This window comes from Arachis hypogaea, chromosome 16 (genome assembly GCF_003086295.3).
Source record: "Arachis hypogaea cultivar Tifrunner chromosome 16, arahy.Tifrunner.gnm2.J5K5, whole genome shotgun sequence".
Classification (NCBI taxonomy): Eukaryota; Viridiplantae; Streptophyta; class Magnoliopsida; order Fabales; family Fabaceae; genus Arachis; species Arachis hypogaea.
The window spans coordinates 132,633,387-132,653,186 of NC_092051.1; the positions used below are offsets into that span (position 1 = coordinate 132,633,387).

The following is a 19,800-nucleotide window of genomic DNA, read 5'->3' on the forward strand; positions in this document are numbered from 1 at the left end:
TCAGGTAATTACAACTTCTCATCTCCTTTAATCATGCATTCACATTCTTCTTTTATTGATTGATTACCTTAATTAGAGAATATTTTGAAAAATAAATCGAAAAGAAAATCTACAGTTAAGAAATCAAATCAATTTCTATTAATGGACCGATTATGTCATATCTCTACTGATATTGAAAAAAATTCGTAGAGATGATATCAATGGATTAAAGGAGTGTATGTGACGGGATCTTGCAAGAAAAGAGTCTGTTCAGAGAAAAAAAACCTAGAAGGAGAATTGCTCTGATCAATGGCAACCAATAATAGCCATGGGTAAAGGCTACACTCAATTATACTTTCGTTGTTATTTTTGCTACTATTATTAGTTGAATTATATCTTATTATTATCATTATTGGTTCAGTTTACCCGACTCGTGTGCACCACCAAGTATTCTGATGAACTCCTTTGAGAGAAGAGTTATGGCTGATTTAGAGGTATGTAAGACCAACAAATATTTGTGTCCTATTTTTAAGTTTCAATGCATTTGTATTTTAAATTACCTATGTTGTATCTGTTACCTGCAAGACATCAAAAGAGCTAACAATAGTATTCCATTTATGTCAATCCTGAGTTGAAAGAGAGTGAAAGACGTCTGAAAAACAGTAAGACCAATCCTATCGCCACCCTTTATAAGACATGCAAAAGTATGAAAAATCACAAAAAGAGTGACCCAAGTTAATATTTAATATGGATGTGGATCAAAATATATGTCTTGATGTGTCAGATGATGAGGATGATGTCATAGAACTAGATCGAACAACTATAACCTGCCAAGATCTACGCAAAGTTGCTGTCCATCGGAGCAATCCCTCTATGAAATGTCAAAAAATGTCACCCCAGCCAAATGGAAAAGGGAGGGCGAAACCAATATTAAAGCCATGGTTCCCTGGACCTGGTGAAAGGAGAACCAGGTTCCAGAATATAGTTGAGGTAAAATTATTGCACATCCATATGCAATTGTATATTATTGTAAAAGGGATCAATTTATAATGCCCGCATTTTGTATGTAGGCGTTCAAATGTGTGCAATGACCACGTCACATATCAACTTCTGAAATTGATGCACAAGTATCCCGTGGAGAAGCAGTATGAGCATCAAGCACGCCAGTTACTGCACGTGTACGCGCAGAATCGAAACGGTTATCTATTTTTGGACTGCAAAATTTGGTCGTGCAAAGGAAACCAAAGGTCAAATGTTCTTTTTTATTTTATTTTCCGTTTTTTTCTAACTATTGTGGTTGATAAATTAGAATTTTCAATTTTGAATGATGCGGAAATAATGCTTTAATAGAAATTATTTGAACTCGAACAGGGAATAACAACTTATTTCAAAATGGGTGGCGAGATTATTAGCCCTAATCCATGAAAGTATATTTACCATGAAAGTATATTTACCAATGTATCTCGTGATTCATTAAATAGATCCCCTTTTAAGCACCCTTCGTTCATAATTTCTTTACACCAATGTGCCAAACATGCACGCCGACTGATAGCCAAGGAATCCTCCATCAAGCTGCCTATGTCATCATATCCACTAATGCCTTCCTTCGCTTTTCTAGTCCATCTTCGCAGCACTAATGATTTTGGCAGCTCTGCAATGTCTAGAAAACCCAAAACAGCAAGTATATGACTACATGGAATACCTATGGAGTCCATTCTCATGCATGAGCATTTAAATTCATCTTGTTCTCCGTGAAAGGACACATGCCATATCATGTTAGGCTTGTAAAATTTTGACTCCTGATAAATCTTGCAAGAACTTGTTTCCTTTTCATATATTACCTTCAATGTGCTGGCCTTATGGAGCATTGAACGGAACAACATAAAAATTTGCCGGGTATAAATGATAACTGCTGACCTTTCTAATTGTTGAAATGTGTCTGCATCACAGGTTGTCCAGTTGATGATTTAAAGTCTGCCAAATCCTCTCTGTGCCGCATGTAGCTCAAACAACGCTGGAAGTGTTGAACAAATTCTGTCAAATTATGGCGTGATTTAACATATCTTTTGAGGACAGCATGTAGACTTTCACACCTCGAAGTCGTTCTAAACCCAGCAAAGAATTTTTCTCAAATATGAGCGGTAGCCCACATGTTTCTTTTCCCACACATATCTACTATCCATTCCCGATCTTCCACTCCAAAGCATCCAACCATTTCCTCCCACTTTTGTTCGAATACACCAACTTCGTAATCACCTAACATTAACTTTGTAAACATTTTCGTAAACTGAGGTTTGTGAATATTGCTTGTTGCATTACACATCAAGTGCCATGCACATAACCTATGATGTGCATTCAGAAACACTTCTTGAATAGCAATAGCCATCGATGGATGACCATCCGTAACTATTGAAATCGGTGTATTTCCCTTCATTGCTATGAGAAGCTGTTTTAGTAACCACACATATGTACTTTTCCTCTCATTCAAAAGTATTGCAGCACCAAATACAACGGTTTGATTATGGTGGTTAACTCCCAAGAATATTACCACCGGCAATCTGTATCTATTCTTCTTATATATGGCGTCAAATGCTAGCACATCCCTGAACAGATCGTAGTCCAACTAGCACCGGCCATCACACTAAAAAATTTGCCGAAACACTCATTTTCTACCCTTCTCAACACTATAGAACAAGTTTTGATCCCTTGCTGCTAGCGTTTCCAGGTAAGCCATTGCAGAGGTTAAATCATCAGGTAATTGTCTTCTTTTCTTCGCAACTTGATTGTGCATATCCTTAATTGAAAAATTAACGTTCTCGTACCCACCACACTGGCTAGCTAATGACCCAAATATGTTTGGTATGATGATCTCCACCTCTTTCATATGGTTCATTTGACTAATGTCAGGCTCAGTCATTTTCTTGTGAGATCTTAACATTCTTGCTAACTTTAGAACAACAAACTCATGGTTGTGTTCATCACAAAAATCTCTCACTACCCAACTCTCAGTTACCGCATCGAAGAAAACATCAAGTTTACTCATACAACCACATCTTGTCTCTGGTTTTGGCTCCCTAACTCGATTTTTCAGATGGTTCCATTTTTCTAATCTATACCCTTCACAAGAACAAACATATGCTTTTTCTCTAACTTTTCCATCAACTATTCTACTCCCACTCTTTCGCACACTGAAGCCCCTCGTCTTGGCATATGAATTATAAAATTCGAATGCCAAGCCAAGATCAGCAAAGTGCAATTGACAAATATTTTCCATAGATAGACCTGAGAAATTGATCTTACCAATATCTTCCCAAGAATTTATGCGATATTGATCCATATCCACCGCATCAAAAATTGCATCTTCATCCACATGATCACTAACATTATGCGCATTTTCATCACTTGTGTGTCTTTGACTATTTGATACTTCATGTAATTTATGGTGACTAACGTTAATTTCCCAACAAAATAGCACAAATTAGGTACAATTTATAATCAAATAAGTAAAACTAACCAATGACTATTGAATTTTCAAAAGGAATCATAGTACTAATTTATGAATTTACAAACACACTAAAAAAAATCAAACAACAACAACAAATAAAAAATAAAACAAAGATTCATAAAAATAAATACAAAAATTGAATAGAAACATAAACCCAGAAATTGAACCCATCATTAGAAATCAAACGGCAATAACAAATAAAAATAGAACATCATGAACAGAGACATAAACCCATAAATTGAAATCAGAATCATAAAAACAAATACCAAATTTGAATAGAAACATAAACCCAGAAATTAAAATCATAAACAGAAATCAAACAGCAATAACAAATAAAAAATAAAACATCATGAACAGAAGCATAAACCCAGAAATTAAAATCAGAATCATAAAAACAAATACCAAATTTGAATAGAAACATAAACCTAGAAATTGAAATCATGAACAGAAATCAAACACCAATAGCAAATAAAAAATAGAACATCATAAAAAGAGACATAAACCGAGAAATTGAAATCAGAATCATAAAAACAAATACCAAAATTTTTTAACCGTACCCTAACTCAAAAATTTTAAACAACCAAGTAAACCGAATAAAATCACTAATTGAGTGAAATAAGTAGAACAAAAAAACAATTGACTGATTTTAACGAAACAAAATTATACAGCAAAACATAAAGAGATAAAAAATGAGCTAAATGAAACAAGTTTATACCTGAGGTTGAGGCTCCATTGAAACTCTTGAAGTGTAGTGATGAAGGGGGAGACCGAGCATCACGACGCTGACGACGATGCTGGCTCTCTGAGACACATGCCACCACTACCTGCTGAGGACGACGGCACTGATCAGTGAGAACGACAACGCTGAACGGCGACGGAATGATGCGGTGCACGATGACACTCTGATGTTGAAAAGAAAATTCTCAAATAAATTGGCAGTAGACGTGGGTTCTGTGAAAAGAGAAGAGAAAGAGAGGCTGATGGTAGTGGGTAGGGATTGTTGTTGATGGCAATGGGTTCTGTGAAAAGGGAAGAGAAAGAGAGTAAAGAGTGTGTTAGTGGGTTTGGTCACTGAGTGAAGGTAGCAAATGTAGGTTCCCTAAATGAATTTTAAAAATATTTGTAGTAAAGGTAAAAATTTAATAATTATTATTAAACCCTATATGAGTTATATATAAATTATTTATTGTGTTCATCACAAAAGCTCAAAACACTTGAGCTTACTAAAAACAAACCCTGCCTTAGAAATTGATTTCAAACTATATTCTAAAGTGGTCATACACGTCAAAGAAGCTTCTTTCTTAAACTTATATTAACACTACGGTCTATGGTGGAGGTTATAATACACCCTTATTATTTAGAATTTTAAAACTCCATGATATTTTATTTAAAAAACCTTTATGAAAATTTTATTTTAACTCTCCTTTTCATTTTTATTTTTTTTAAATCCCCATTCATTCTTTTATCTAAAATGTAAAAATCTTAAATTTTAACTACTGTTATAATTTATTGAATAAATGCCCCCTCAGTCACACCTACACGCTGTCTTTCAAGTTGTTGTCTATCCACCACATCTATTTCAACATACCTCCTGCTCTTTCTTTTTCATCATTGTGTCACTGCTCTGCAGTATTAATGTTGGTAAAAACAAAAAGTTCCAACAAACCCAGAAACCCACAACGGCGGCTGCGACGACAGCAAACGTAACTAACGACAAACTCCACCACCCGAAAATGAGCATGCCATAAAATCACTGGCAATCCCTCAAGCTATGACGTCTGTGATAACAATAACGTCCCGACAACTACGATCAATAACTATACCAAGTTATATTCCTCTCACAATTTCAAACCATAACCAATTTAAAAAATTAGAACTCATTGATTCAAAGAAAATCTGTTGATAATTTACAAATAATTTTGGAAAGAACAAAATTGATTTGGGCATTGTTCTGGGCAAATAAGATCATAACGGACTAACAATTAAGTAAGAATCCGACGTTACGAAATAATGTCGGGAACGTCATAATGACTGTACCACTAAAGCCAAAACTGCCAAATCCTGAAAGTAGTAACGCGACATAAAAGCAGTAGAGACTGGGAAAACGGCATCCCCAAAGGGCAAGTATAAAGAGAAGAATACGCAGCAGGTAAAGACACATGTTCCATATCACCAAAAAGTACTACTGACTTTAGCATTGGAGTCTTTTACAGGTTGTCCACCCGGCCTGGTTCTGTACATGCTAACGTCAGGATTTCAGACCTTCTCACCTCACCAGTTCGTAAACTCACCTCAGGTATGAACATTTGGCGCCATGTATGGGAAAATCCTACTTTACCAAGAATCATGGCCGAACATCGAATTCACTCCATAATCAATTTAGAAACTCCATTGAAGGGCCAACACTGGGAGGACAGATACGAGACTAATGTTACACCAAGTCAAGAAGAATCTCCCCCCAACTATGAAAATCTAGATCCCTTAACCCAGAAATCCGTTACACAGAAGTTTGTCATTTCGCTGGCCTTGGAGCTGACTATCACCATGCCATGTAGGGAATGCGATATCGGGTACAAGAGTTGGAGTGCTACCAATTGGAACATGAACAACGGTTGGCTGAGCGCTCATTGTCTAGACAGTCTTGTTCTTGAAGTCGTCTAGCCAGGGAACGCGAAGAGCACAATCCCGGAAACCATGAACAAGCGCGAGACCACCGGCAGAGCTCACGCTCACCCCAACATCAAAGAAATGAGAGGAGGTAACCACGACGGCGTGTCGATTCTCAGAAAGCAGATAGGCGGGTGCGAAAAAATCATGATCTGCCCAATCTAAAAGAGGACAAACTGTACAGAAGAGTCCTAGCCCTAAAAGGCACAGGGAGTCTCGAGAACACGTGATAATGGGTCAAACCCCATTCGCTTCCCACGTTCTTTAGGTTCGATTGCTAAAATATTTTGACAAGCCTACTGATTTGAAGTATTATGGAAAAATGGATCCTTAGGAGCACATTGATGCCTTTGAGGCAAGGATGAACTTAGAAGGAGTCGAAGACGCAATTCGATGCAAAGTTTTTTTGGTCAGTTTGTCGAGACCAACTATGGCGTGGTTTAACACGCTACCCTTCGGATTGATCTCCTCCTTTGTTGACATTAAGGTCAAGTTTTTGGCCCACTTTACCGCCAGAAGGACCCAAGAAAAGCACCCAATTCCCTATTAGGGTGGAATAAAGGGTAGGTGAGAGCATCCAAGATTACCTGGACCGATTCAACAAAACACTCTTGGAGGTAAACACTCAAACCCCAAAGGTCGTGTGTCTGTGCTTGATTACTGGATTGCTGGAAGGAGACTTCCATAGGCACCTGACTTCCAAAGATATAAAGTCCATGGAGGAAATTCATCAGATCGCTTTGGAGTACATGCGAGATGAAGACGTTTCAAAGGTGGTCTCCACAAAAAGGAAGAACCTAGCGTCATTTCCCCAAAAAGGCAAAAGCTCGGGGCAAACCTCATAACCAAAACTACCAACTCCACGAGTCAGAAAGTTCTGCTCCTACACTCCTTTAGTAGCCTTACTTGCCGAGGTATATCAGTAAGTTTCTCATCGAGGTATATTACCAAAAGCAAGACAGATTCGACCCAGAGCCTCATTAAACAAGTCTCAGTATTGTGATTACCACAAATCCTATGGTCACAAGATTGAGAATTGCATTGAAAGATGCTTTGGAACAAGCAATTAAAGATGGAAAGCTTCCCAAATCCATCCAGCACGTACGACCACCTAGACGACGTAACGAGGACGAAGATCGGGAAACCAGAAACCCAAGGAACTCCAGATCCCCAGAAAACATAGAAGACACAACTTAGGTTGTGGTCAATGTGGTTGTTGGAAGGAATGGGTTGCCGAGATCCAACAATACTGTAAAAAAGGACGTCAAAGTCACGACCTCTGAAGTTTTCAAAGTAACTAGCATTCCAGCAATATAGTTCTCGGCAAAGAATTTCCAAATCGCCACATCAGATGATGATGAGCCCTTGGTATCATTGCCAGGTTGGGTAATGGCATCATGAAGAGGATCCTCGTTGACACGGTCGCAAATTCAAACCTTCTCTTCAGAAATGCATTCGATGCCCTGTGGTTAAAGGATCAACATTTGAAGCCTCGTCTCCTAGGGGTTATTAGACTTGGAGATCACTATATCAAACCTGATGGAGATGTGGACCTCCTTTTCACTATAGAGGAAGGTGTTAATATAAGGGCAATATAGGCTGAGTTCATCGTTCTTCAAGATTCTATAGCTTACAATGTAATCTTGGAGAAAAAGACGCTCAATGATCAATGTGTTTTCATCTCAACAAAATTTTTGGTCATAAAGTTCTTGACGGCAAAAAATCGGGTTGTAACGGTTTGAGGAGATTAGGTGTCTGCAGTTAAATGCAATAAGGCTAGCTTTACACTCCGGGATAAAGCTAAGGAATCCACGGGGGTGTTCCTTATTGACCTAGACTCCCGAATCCAAGAGAAATCGAGGTCGGAGCCCAATGGAGAGCTGGAGAGATTTCAAATCGGGGATGAGCCAGAAAGTACACTATGATTAATAAGGAATTACCTTATCCCTTGAAATCAGAACTTCAAAATTTCTTGAGAGGTAATATAGATTTATTTGCTTAGGAACCTGCCGACATGCTCGAAATTGATCCAATATTCATGTCCCATCAGCTAGCTATTAACCTCGAGTTTAAGCCGATTGCGCAACGATGTCGGAAGATCTTGCCTGACATGGCAGCCGAGGTTAAAAGCCAAGTTCAGGGGTTATTGGATGCCAGGTTTATCCGTGAGTTAACTTATTCAACATGGTTGTCAAATGTGGTAATGGTAAAAAAGTCTAATGGAAAATGACGAATGTGCATAGACTATACAGATTTAAACAAAGCCTACCCAAAACACTGCTTTTTTACCTAACACAAACAATATGATTGCCTCCTCCTTGGGATATTGAATACTAAGCTTCCTAGATGCTTATAGTGGATATAATCAAATCCCGATGCATAAATCTGACGAAGACAAAACAGCTTTCATCACCCTAAGGAGATTTATTACTACACTGTAATGCCTTTTGGTTTAAAAAATACAGAGGCAACATATCAAACATCAATAGCAAAAATTTTCAAGCAACAGATTGAGAAGAATATGGAGGTCTAAATCAATGATATGCTGATAAAAACAAAGATTCTGAGCTGATCGATGACCTGAAGGAAGTTTTTTATTGCCTCCAATTTCACACGATGAGGTTGAATCCAACAAAGTATGTATTTAGAGTTTGGGGAGATAAATTTTTAGGATTCATGGTTACCCAAAGGGGGCATGGAGGCTAATCCTGAGAAGTGTCAGGCAATTTTAGACATGTCGAGTCCTCGGAATCTTAAAGAGGTTCAAAGACTCACAAGTCGATTGGCTGCACCATCAAGGTTCTTGGGAGATTCCGCGATTAAGGCCAAACCATTTTTTAATTTGATAAGAAAAGATGTTGACTTTTTTTGGACATGAGTGTGAGACCGCCTTTCAATATTTTAAAAATTTGCTCTCATTTCCTCCTATTTTGGCAAAACCCGAACACGACCAGCCTTTGTTCTTGTATTTATCCGTAACCAAATAAACTTTGGCTTTGGCCTTAGTTTTAGAGGATTAGGATAAACATTAGTGTCTAGTATACATTGTTAGCAAGGTTCTTCAGGACCTGAGCTACGATATACAAAATTTGAAAAACTTACTTTTGCATTACTTACCTCGGCCGGTCGGTGATGCCAATATTTCCAAAGTTACCTGGTAATAGTGCGAACTGACAAATCAATAAAAAAGATTTTACAAAAACCCGACCTAGCAGGTCTGATGATGAGTTGGTCTATTGAACTATCTTAATTTGATGTGCGCTATGAACCATGCTCAGCCATTAAGGCTAAAGTGATGGTTGATTTCCTAGCTGAGATGACGCACCCAGACTCCAACGTACCGATATAGGAGCTTCCAATGTCTATTGTGGGGGAGCTGGCCTCATCTTAACCAAGGAAAATGACATAGTGATCGAAGCCTCTATTAAATTTGACTTCCCTATCTCAAATAATTAGGCTGAGTATGAGACCTTGCTTGCAGGATTGGCGTTGGCTCAGGATTTCAGAGCTACAAAAGTAACCATATTTAGCAATTCACAGTTAGTGACCTCCCAAGTTAAGGGGGAATATCAGGCACAGAATCCGCTATTGCAACAGTACTTGAAAAAAGTACAACAAGAGGTACAATCCTTTGATTCTTTTTTAATCAAGCATGTGCCTAGAAAACAGAATATATGGGCTGATGTGTTATCCAAACTCACAAGCACTAAGCCCATAACAGAGAATCGTAATCTGATATAGGAGGTGCTTACAAAGCGCATTATGACAAAGCCCGATGTTCCGACTTTCTGTTCATCCAGTTTTGACACTTGGATGGACCCGATTTGTGCATACTTAGAACACGGGACCATACCTAGTGATCCTAAGGAAGCAAAAAAATTACAACTTAAAGCGGCCAAATATACCATGATAAATAGATAGCTGTACAGAAGGGTAGTGTCCCAACCATTATTGAAGTGTTTAAATGACCAAAAAACGATGTATGTGTTGCAGGAGGTTCATGAGAGTTGTTGTGGACATAATTTAGGAGGAAAGTCATTGGCAAAATGTCATATGAGCCGGATACTATTGGCCCACTCTCATCAAAGATGCCATAGAGTATGTGAAAAAATGTGACAAATGTCATCAGCATGGCAACCTCCACCAAGCATCTCTCCATGAGTTCGTATCTGTCATCCCGACATAGCCATTTGCCAAGTAGGACTTGGACCTATTGGGACATTTTCCACAAGGACCGGCCAGGTAAAATATCTTATAGTTGTTATAGACTATTTTACCGAGTGGATTGAAGCCACACACCTGTCTAGTATTAGTTCCGCTCAATGTTGGAAGTTCGTTTGGAAAGCAATTATTGCAAGATTTGGAATCCCTGAGTCCATTATCACGGATAATGATACCCAATTCACAAACTCTAGGTTTCAAAAATTAGTGTCATGCTTAGGGATCTGACAAATATTTGTCTCGGTGGAATACTCGCAGGCAAATGAACAAGCCGAAGCTACCAAGAAGGTGATTTTGAATGGGTTGAAGAAAAAATTGGATGAGCACCTGAGCTCTTGAACTTACGAGGTGTGGTCAGTGCTGTGGTCATACCAAACTACAGTGCACTCCACTACCAACGAGACACCTTTCAGACTTACTTATAGCAAAGTGGTAATAATTCCGGTAGAACTCGGGAAGCCAAGCCCAAGAATACTTTTGGGAACCTCGGTAACTCATGAGAGCTTGGGACTAATTGACAAAGTCAGGGGTATGGCTAATTTAACAGAGCAAGCTTTGAAGCAAAAGGTGACCAAGAGGTACAATAAAAAGGTCCGACCTAGAAGTTTTCAAGCAGGGGATCTAGTTCTAAGGCAAGCCGATGTCGGAGTACTAGGAACACGAGGTAAGCTAGCCCCCAACCTAAAAAGGGCCCTTTAGAGTGAAAGAAGCACTAGAAAAATGCACATAAAAGTTAGAAACCATGGATGGTTCCAAAATTTTGAGAAGTTGGAATGCAACCCATTTGAAAAGGTATTATTCTTAGGAAATGTTGGAAGTTTTTGGAAATTTTCCTTTATTTTTCTTTGTTAAGTAGAATAAGGGCACTATTTTCCTAGGAATCTAGATTTTAATGAGGCCCTACTTGTATTTGGCAAAAGGAACTTTCTTTACAACTTTATACCTCAAATAAGTATACCTCGAATAAGCATTTTAATTATTAATTTCTTTTGTGAATCCTATGATAAATTCATGTTATGCATTAAATATCCCCTTATTCGTTTAAAGTTGAAATTGAACTGAAACTAGAGTTTAAAATAAAACGATCTAACGAAGAAGGATATATAGCAAGCAGTGAAACAATAAAACGTTAACAGTCATAAGTTAATCCCGAGTATAATGAGAACACACAAAGCCAAATCCCAAAGAAACGACGGGAGAAGGTGTCACAAAAGTACCACAGTTCACAATTACCAAGTTCAAAATACTTAGGAAAATAAGTTGCAAATCATGCTTATAATATTGAAACAACCTTTTCATCCACCACCTTCTTAAAGATATCGACTTCGAAAACGTCCAAGTTGAGAGCCTTCAATTTGATTTGGTCAAAGATGTTCTTCTCAGCATCAAAAATGCCATCAACAGTCGCATGTTCAGCCTTTCTAATTGAGAGATCGAGCTCCTTAATTTTCTTCATTTGCTCAGAAACTTGTTTTTTCAGTGCTCCTTCTTTTGATTCAGAAGCAGCTTTGTCTTCCTTCAAACCCTTTACCTTGTTCTCTAGGGAAGTTTGCTTACCTTGAAGGTCAGTAATTGAGTTGTTTAGCTTCTAAATTTGGGTATTTGCCTTAACAATTATTTTGTTCATCGAGAGGAACTCTGAGCGAAGACTCGAGATCTCCACCTCTATGTCTCGGACATAAGTCGCAGAGCGCAAGAGCATCCTCTGAACTCAGGGAAGGGTATCCTCCAGAGACATCTTGGCAAGACTACCCCTGGTGTCCTTGTCCATAAAATGCTGATCCAAAAATTCGAGAGCTCAGAACCCCTTATCCAATACATGCTTGAAGGAGGTAGGGAATGAAGCAGCAACATCATCTTTTCCAACATTCTTTAGCTTTTTCCTGGCTGGGGAGTTGGTGGAAGAGTCTCCTTCCAATATGTGGACTTCAAGACCTTACCATTCCTCACTCTCTTCAACCCTTCGGGTTGTGGTTGACGGCTAACAGTGGCAGAAGAGGAAATTTTGTCACCACCAGCCATGATTAGAGGTTGGGTCGTTAATCTTTTCTTCATTTCTGCAATGGCAGCAAGTCCCCTAGCTATATCAACTGGAAAACAAAGTAGAAGGAAATCCATAAGATAGAGAAACCAAAAATGAACCAAAGCAAGAAATAAGGATATGAAAGACAGGAAGCTTACTAATAGCATTCCGAGCAGCTTGCTCGTTTATGAGGATGTCCCTCAAAACTAGAGGACACTCATTCCACAACATCATTAATAAATTGATACTAAGGAGTTCTTTGGCATTCACATCGGAAACTCATATTTTCGGTGAGGAGACATTATAGTTCTAATAGAGATTAAATCTTTTGGCACCCTCCAAAGTTAGAAAGGAGGGAGTTGTGCCCTTTACCCTTTCAATCTTAAAAAAATAAATTTTGAATCAGTGGTAGGACTCCTCAAACAAAGTAAAAATTTTCCTATTAGGGACGCGTCAAAAAGAGACAAACCCTCGACCTTGGGATCTAAAGAGGATAGTGGGAGTGAAAAGTAGAAGAAAATCTTAAGAGCAGGCTCAATATCCAGAAATGAGCACAAAAGCTCAAAACCCTGGATAATGGCCTAAGAATTGGGATGGAGTTGTGAAGGAGCACATCCAATATGCGCTAGAAGACTTATTTCAAAATCGGTAAAAGGTAAGTGGACCCCAATCTGAGAAAATAAAGTCTCGTACATCCACAACCAATCCTGAACAGTATGACATGCTTGTTTATGTGGCATAGCTGATCTCTAAACCTCGGGATAGAGAAGATATAAAGGTTGTTTAAGTCAGAATCAACGATGATTTGAGCCTCCTTTAAATTGTCCATCTCTTCTTGAGTGATTGTGGAAGGCGTTCCTTTGACTTCCTTGGAAACTCAGGAATAAATATCCACCTCCAGCTTACTGTTCATTAAAAGGGGAGGATAGGGTCTCAGCGGATTGGCAGCACCGCCACACCCTCGACTCACAATGACCTTCTTCTTGGCGCTCTCATGAAAACCTATAGGAGCACCACCACTACTTTACCACCACTATGTTGAAGCAAAAAAGAAGGGGAAAACCCTACAAAATATAAATTCTATAGCTACAACTAGCTCAAAACACAACACGAGCAGCCAAACACAAAAAGAAAACTGCGAAGAGTGGGAGCAAATAGTAATCATCAACTATTTTGGAGAAATAGTGGTGCCCCTACTACATTGAGCCTAATTAAAGGCAACAAATATAAAGAAATGTGAGGGAAAGCTTTGAACAAACATCACCAGAAGAGGAAAAATAGAACAGGGGCAATCCTCCCTAGTAAAAACATAGAAAAGAGAAAGAAGAACCTTCACTAACCTTAATCAAAGACCTTTGAAAAATCCACTGAAAAGTACTGGTAATTCTCCCTAATGCAATAGAGAGTGCGACGGCAATGGAAAATGAGGCAGAATGTGACAACGATGGAAAATGAGGCCGAAAAAGAAATTTGAGCGAAAGACGCTCACCGAGAGAAGAAAGAGACTGCTTGTGACTGAAAAATAATTTGAAGAATGAGAAGTGATGGCAAATGAGGAAAGAGCAAATGGAATGTAGTGTGAAAATAAAAAGTTATTTAAATTCAAGTTAATGTTGCATTTATTGTTGGAGAGAGAAATAAAAAAGTAGGCTGACGATTCGTAGAACGAGGGAATTACAACTGCTCTAAAAGAAATTAAAAAAATGTTCAGTTTCTTTAATAAACTTCCAGAGTCCCAATTTAGAAACAGACCCAACTTCATAAACTCTTATACCCTTGACAAAAGAGCCAAGGTCTAGGAATCCGAGTTGGGGGCACTGTTCTGGGCAAATAAGATCATAACGGACTAACAATTAAGTAAGAATCTAATGTTACGAGATAATGCCGGGAACATCATAACGACTATACCACTAAAGCCAAAACCGTCAAATCCTGACAATAGTAACGCGATATAAAAGCATTAGAGGCTGGTAAAACAGCATCCCCAAAGGGTAGGTATAAAGGGAAGGATACATAGTAGGTAAAGACACTTGTTCCATATCACCAAAAAGCACTAATGACTTTAGTATCGGAGTATTTTGCAGGTTGCTCACTCGGCCTGGTTCTGTGCATGCTAAAGTCAGAATTTCCAATCTTCTCACTTCACCAATTTGTAAACTCACCTCAGGTACGAACATGCATATAGCAATTGCAACAATGATTATCTGGAGATATGGAACGCCTGGAACTTGCTGATTTTTTAGAGTAAATCTTCATTGTCGGATGCCATTCACGCTGCTGCCATGGAGCTCGAGGAAGAAATGCAGAGGGAATTCTTAAGCTAATTACAATAGAATTATTTTGTGCCAATAAAACATTTAAAACAAAACCTCATTAGATTCAGTTTAGACTGTCCAAATATTTGACTCACCCTTATTATTTTCATTCCATTCCAATAAATAAATAAAATCACTAACTTAGGAAAAAACCTAAAAAAACAAACAAATTAAACAATTTAGATTTAGCCGAAACAAATTTAAAATATAAAAAATAATAATAAACAATAACTTTTCTTCAACTTTTTATATGGAGTTTCAGTGCTCTAAAATATATTAAGAGCAATGAATCGGGCGCCTAACATTATTTCTAAACTAACTTATTATCTTCCATTGCTCGTAGTCATGTAAGTTTAAGGAAAATTTACCAAAAGTACCTATTAGGAGTGTATATGGGACGGGTGAAATCGGATTTGTTCTAATTCAGTTCTGACCTTAAATATATACTGGATCTATTTTTTAGACCATAACCCGACCCTAAACTCAATAAAATCTAAACATTTTCGGGCTACAATTATACTGGGTCCAAAACGGGTGAAAATCAAGCCTTTAAAAGCTTTAACAATAATTTATAAAGAAACTTATTTATAAAGAAGAAACTTGTTACCGAGAAGTTGATATCTATATTTGAACTTGAATTTGTCCATAAATTCTAATTTGATGCTTCTTTAATCTATTTTAGTATTTTCTAATTCAACAAGTGTCATAAAAATAAAACAATAAGCTTATAATTAATATAACATAAAATTGGAATTAATTTAAAACATATATACATTTTCTAGTTTTCTCAGGGTGCACATGGGTCGGGTGAAGCCGGATTCGCCTTGACCCGGACCGGACCCTAAATAATAACCGGGTCTATTGTTGAGACTCGTATCCGACTCTAGACCCGGTAAAATCACACCAAATTAGTCCCTAAATTGTTCGGGTCCGGGCCAGATCTTTGAATCAGGCCGGGCCATGTTCACCCCTAGTACCTATGAAGTTTATGAACATTGATAAAAGTACCCATAAACTAAGGAAATTAACGTTGTACCCATGAAAGATGGGTTCCGTACGACAAAAGTATCAAAATCCTAATTTTTTTTAATAAAATTTCCAAACTACCCCACCTTCAACCTCAACTCACTTTTTCAACCTACACCTTTAAAACCTTTGCCATGGAGTCCGAAACTACTCCTATAACAGATCAGGCCAAAATCAATGGTGGTAGTGGTGAGGATTGGACCTCAACCAGTTCAATCATAAGTTTATAATCTATACCCAAACTAAATCAATCAAACACCAAAAAATACTCAAAACAAAAAAAATTTCAAATCTATTCATCCAATTTCAATTCACTTTAGCAAAACTAGAAGCAAAAACAACCATCAACCATCGAAAATCAACAAATCCATTCATCCAATTTGAAATTTACTTCAGCAAAAATCAGAAGCAGAAGTAGCCATCAAACGAATCTTCTGTAAATCAGTCTCTGCTTTCATAAAAAATAGAAGAAGATTTAAAAAAAATTAGAACAGTATCTTTTTAGTAATAACTAAATCAATTTATGAAAAGAAGAAAAATAAAATAAAAATGTTAAGAAAAAAGAGAAATACATTTTTCTTTGCCGACTGTAACATCGTCAACGACAGAATCTCCATCAGCAGCGCCACCTCCCTTTTTTCTCCGATTTCTTTTTACTTAACCCTCTTTCTGCATGCAGCAGCGCCACGACCCGTCTCTCTTCTCAGGCGCGTGACGACGGTGTTCTTCTCAACTGGGACAAGCGCGCCATGGCGATGTTCTCCTCAGGTTGGGTCACAGGTGCACGACGAAGGTGTTGTAGTCACCTTGAGAATGAGAGGGGGAAGCAGTGAGAGGGGAGATTGGTGATGACGGGTAGGTGGGTGGCGGACGGTGGTGAGAAAGTAGGAAGAGAGTTCTGTGACTCTGTGAGGGTTTTTGAGAGAGGGAGAAGTGAGGAGATAGGAAGAAGTGAGAAGAGAGGGAGTGACGGTAGAATGAGGTTATGGTGTGGTAGTTTAGGAATTTTATTAAAAAATCAATAAAAAATTAGAGTTTGGATACTTTTGTCGTATAGAACCCATCTTTCATGGGTACAATGTTAATTTCCTTAATTTATGGATACTTTTGTCCGCGTTTGTAAACTTTATGGGTTCTTTTGGTAATTTTTCCTAATTTTTTACTATTCTAGATTTATATAAGTTATTTTTTTAATTTCTAAAGATGATAGTTTTAAAAAATTTGTTGAATTCTCTAAAAAATTTTAAGATGAAAAAAGACTTACAATCTCTATTATTAGATTTGATTATGATAGTAAAATTTTTTAACTTAGATTTTGAATTTTTTTTAAAAGAAAACACCATTGTTTGTGACTTCTCAATTCCTAAAACACTCCAACAAAAATAAGGTTGTTGAAATAAAAAAATATAAATTTGCAAGAAATGGAAAGAACAACAATGCTTTTAGAAAACAAAAATTTTCTATAACTAAGTGATTTACCCAATTAAATCAAACCAAGTTGTATAACCTTCTCCTTCTTCTTCTTCTTCTTCTTCTCATCATTTTCTTTCGTTATCGTCGTTGTTATTATCATCATCGCTGCCACCTCCTCTTTTTCCTCCTCCCTCCTTTTAATTCGAATTTTTTTTCCTCCTTCCTTTTCCTCCTCCATCGCCGTCGTCGTCGTCGTCATCGTTATCGTCACAGTGATTCTTTTTCTCCTTCATTCTTTTTCGCTGCAATGTAAGATTTTAATCCAATAAATGTACATTCAAGTCTAATATGAGAAGCAATACTTCTAAAAGAAGAAGTAAGAGCAACAGAAAAAGAAAGAAAGAAAGAAGAATAAAAACAAAAAAAAGAAACATACAGCGTTAAAGACAAGATTAATCTATATTTTTATAGCAAAATTTCGGTGTTAAAATTAAGAAATTCGGTGCTATTTTTGTTTATGGCAAGAATTCAATTCAATAAGTATAAACCTATATTCATTCAACTAAATAAGATTGTAATACAGTACAAACATGTTCATTCAAATCTAATATGAGAAGCAATACTCCTAAAAGAAGAAGTAAGAGAAACATAAAAGAAAGAAAGAAAGATATAAAGAAAGAATAACAAAAGTAAAAAAATGCAGCATTAAAGAAGATATTTCAGTATTATTCTTTAGAATTTCGATGTTATTTTTTAATAAATTTTGCATAACTCAAAACACCTCCTCTCCTTTTTTTTCTCTTCCTTATCATCATCATTTTCTTCTACCTTTTTTTTTTTTATTTCAACTTCTCATAATTCTTCTTATTTTACCCTCATAATAAGAATAAAAAAAAAAAATCAAACAAAAAATAAAAAACAAAAAAATGCAACATTAAAAAAAGATATTTTTGTATTTTGTAACAAAATTTTGGAATTAAAATTATGAATTTTTATGCTATTTTTATTTATGGTAAGAATTTAATCCAATAAATATAAACATATATTCATTCAACTAAATAATATTTCAAAACTCTCTTTCCACCTCATCTTCGTCCTCCTACCTTTTTTCTTCTTCTTTCACAATTTTATTTCACCTATTTAGTGTTACAGTTAAAAAATTTTAGTATTAAAATTAAGAAACTTTTATGTCAAGGTAAAAAAAATTTAGTATTATTTTATGATAAATTTTACGTAACTTAAAACTCCTCATTCTCTTTTTTTTTTTTTTTTTGGTTTCGATTTCTCATCAATCTTTTACTTCACCCTCATAAAAAAATAAAAAACAAAAAAAAAGAGAAAAAAAATCAAACAAAAGAAAAGAAAACATATATAATGTTACAAAAATTACTAAGAAAAGAAAAAAAAAAGTGCAGTAATAGTAAAGTAATAAAAAAATGATGACAAAAAAAATATGTAAACAAAAAGAAAAAATACGAAAAAGAAAAAAAATGTAAAAAAGAAGAAAAATACAAATAAGAAACATGAGATATGAAAAGATAATGTATTTACACACGTTAACAATGAAGTTAATTTTTGTTAAATTTAAATTAATTTAGTTAAATTTAATTATCAAAAACATTTAGATATATAATATCATTCATTAAAACAGCGATTATCTTAAAGCATTTTGAGATGAGACACTAAATATAATATCTCAATTCAAATTAAAATCTTTATTAGATCTATCATCATATTAACTCCTTATAAGATATGGGCATGAGGAAAATCCAATATATCATATTTTCATGTTTTCGATTTACATTATTTTGTACTTTATACAAAAGACAAATTTACTTAGTCTAATCCCAAATCATATATGATATGTTGTTTCTTTTTTTTTTTTGTCGGTGTCCAAAATTTATAGCATATACAACAAAAAGATACAATATGTTGAAGAAATTATGGAAATGAATCATCTTAATTTTTTTTTAATTGAGAGTATAAGTATAATTTTTAATTTTTTAATATTTTTTTTATAATTTTTTTGTCCTACCTATAAAATGTATAATGAAAAATTATATTTTACTCTTTTAAATAAAAAAAAAAATAAGAGGATACAATCTCAAAAAACTATATATCTAAAATTTAAAGAGCCAAAAAATAATTTCAAAAAAAAAAATTGAGAGACTTTGAAAATAAGATGGATCATCTAAATAAATAGCAACACAATAAGTTTCTCTAATACAATTGGTTCATTTGAATCGAACTTTCCAAAATCACTACCATTTTATTGTACTTCACCTTCACACCTAAATTATAAATTATGAGCGTACTTAGTTTTTTATTAGAGTATATACCTATTTTGATCCTCAAAAAATTTTAGATTAGACATTTTAGTCTCTAATTAAAATTAATTATTCGATTGGTCTCTAACAATTAACTCCATCAGTCACTTAAGTCTTTTACTCTATCAACTCTAATGGAGGATAAAATAGTCCCGACAACTTTAACATGGGGACAAAATGGTCCTGATCTCCTCTGTTTGGAAATGACATTATTCTTTCCCAATTTCCATCATATCTCGCATAACACTAACAGTCTAATACTGTAACATCAAGTTACACAAGACATACTCTATAACTTTAATGTTCACAAGAAAAAAAATCCTC

The 19,800-nt window shown here is 36.0% G+C and overlaps 1 protein-coding gene across 1 annotated transcript; it reads right to left on the reverse strand.

Annotated features, from left to right (window-relative positions):
• Positions 1 to 2,107: 2,107 nt before the first annotated feature.
• LOC112757584 (protein FAR1-RELATED SEQUENCE 5-like) lies at positions 2,108 to 3,316 on the reverse strand. Its single transcript, XM_025806140.1, has 2 exons — positions 2,673 to 3,316; positions 2,108 to 2,582 (listed from the first exon to the last, which is right to left on the reverse strand). The coding sequence occupies exons 1-2, from the start codon at positions 3,314 to 3,316 to the stop codon at positions 2,108 to 2,110; spliced, it is 1,119 nt and encodes a 372-aa protein (XP_025661925.1).
• Positions 3,317 to 19,800: the final 16,484 nt, after the last annotated feature.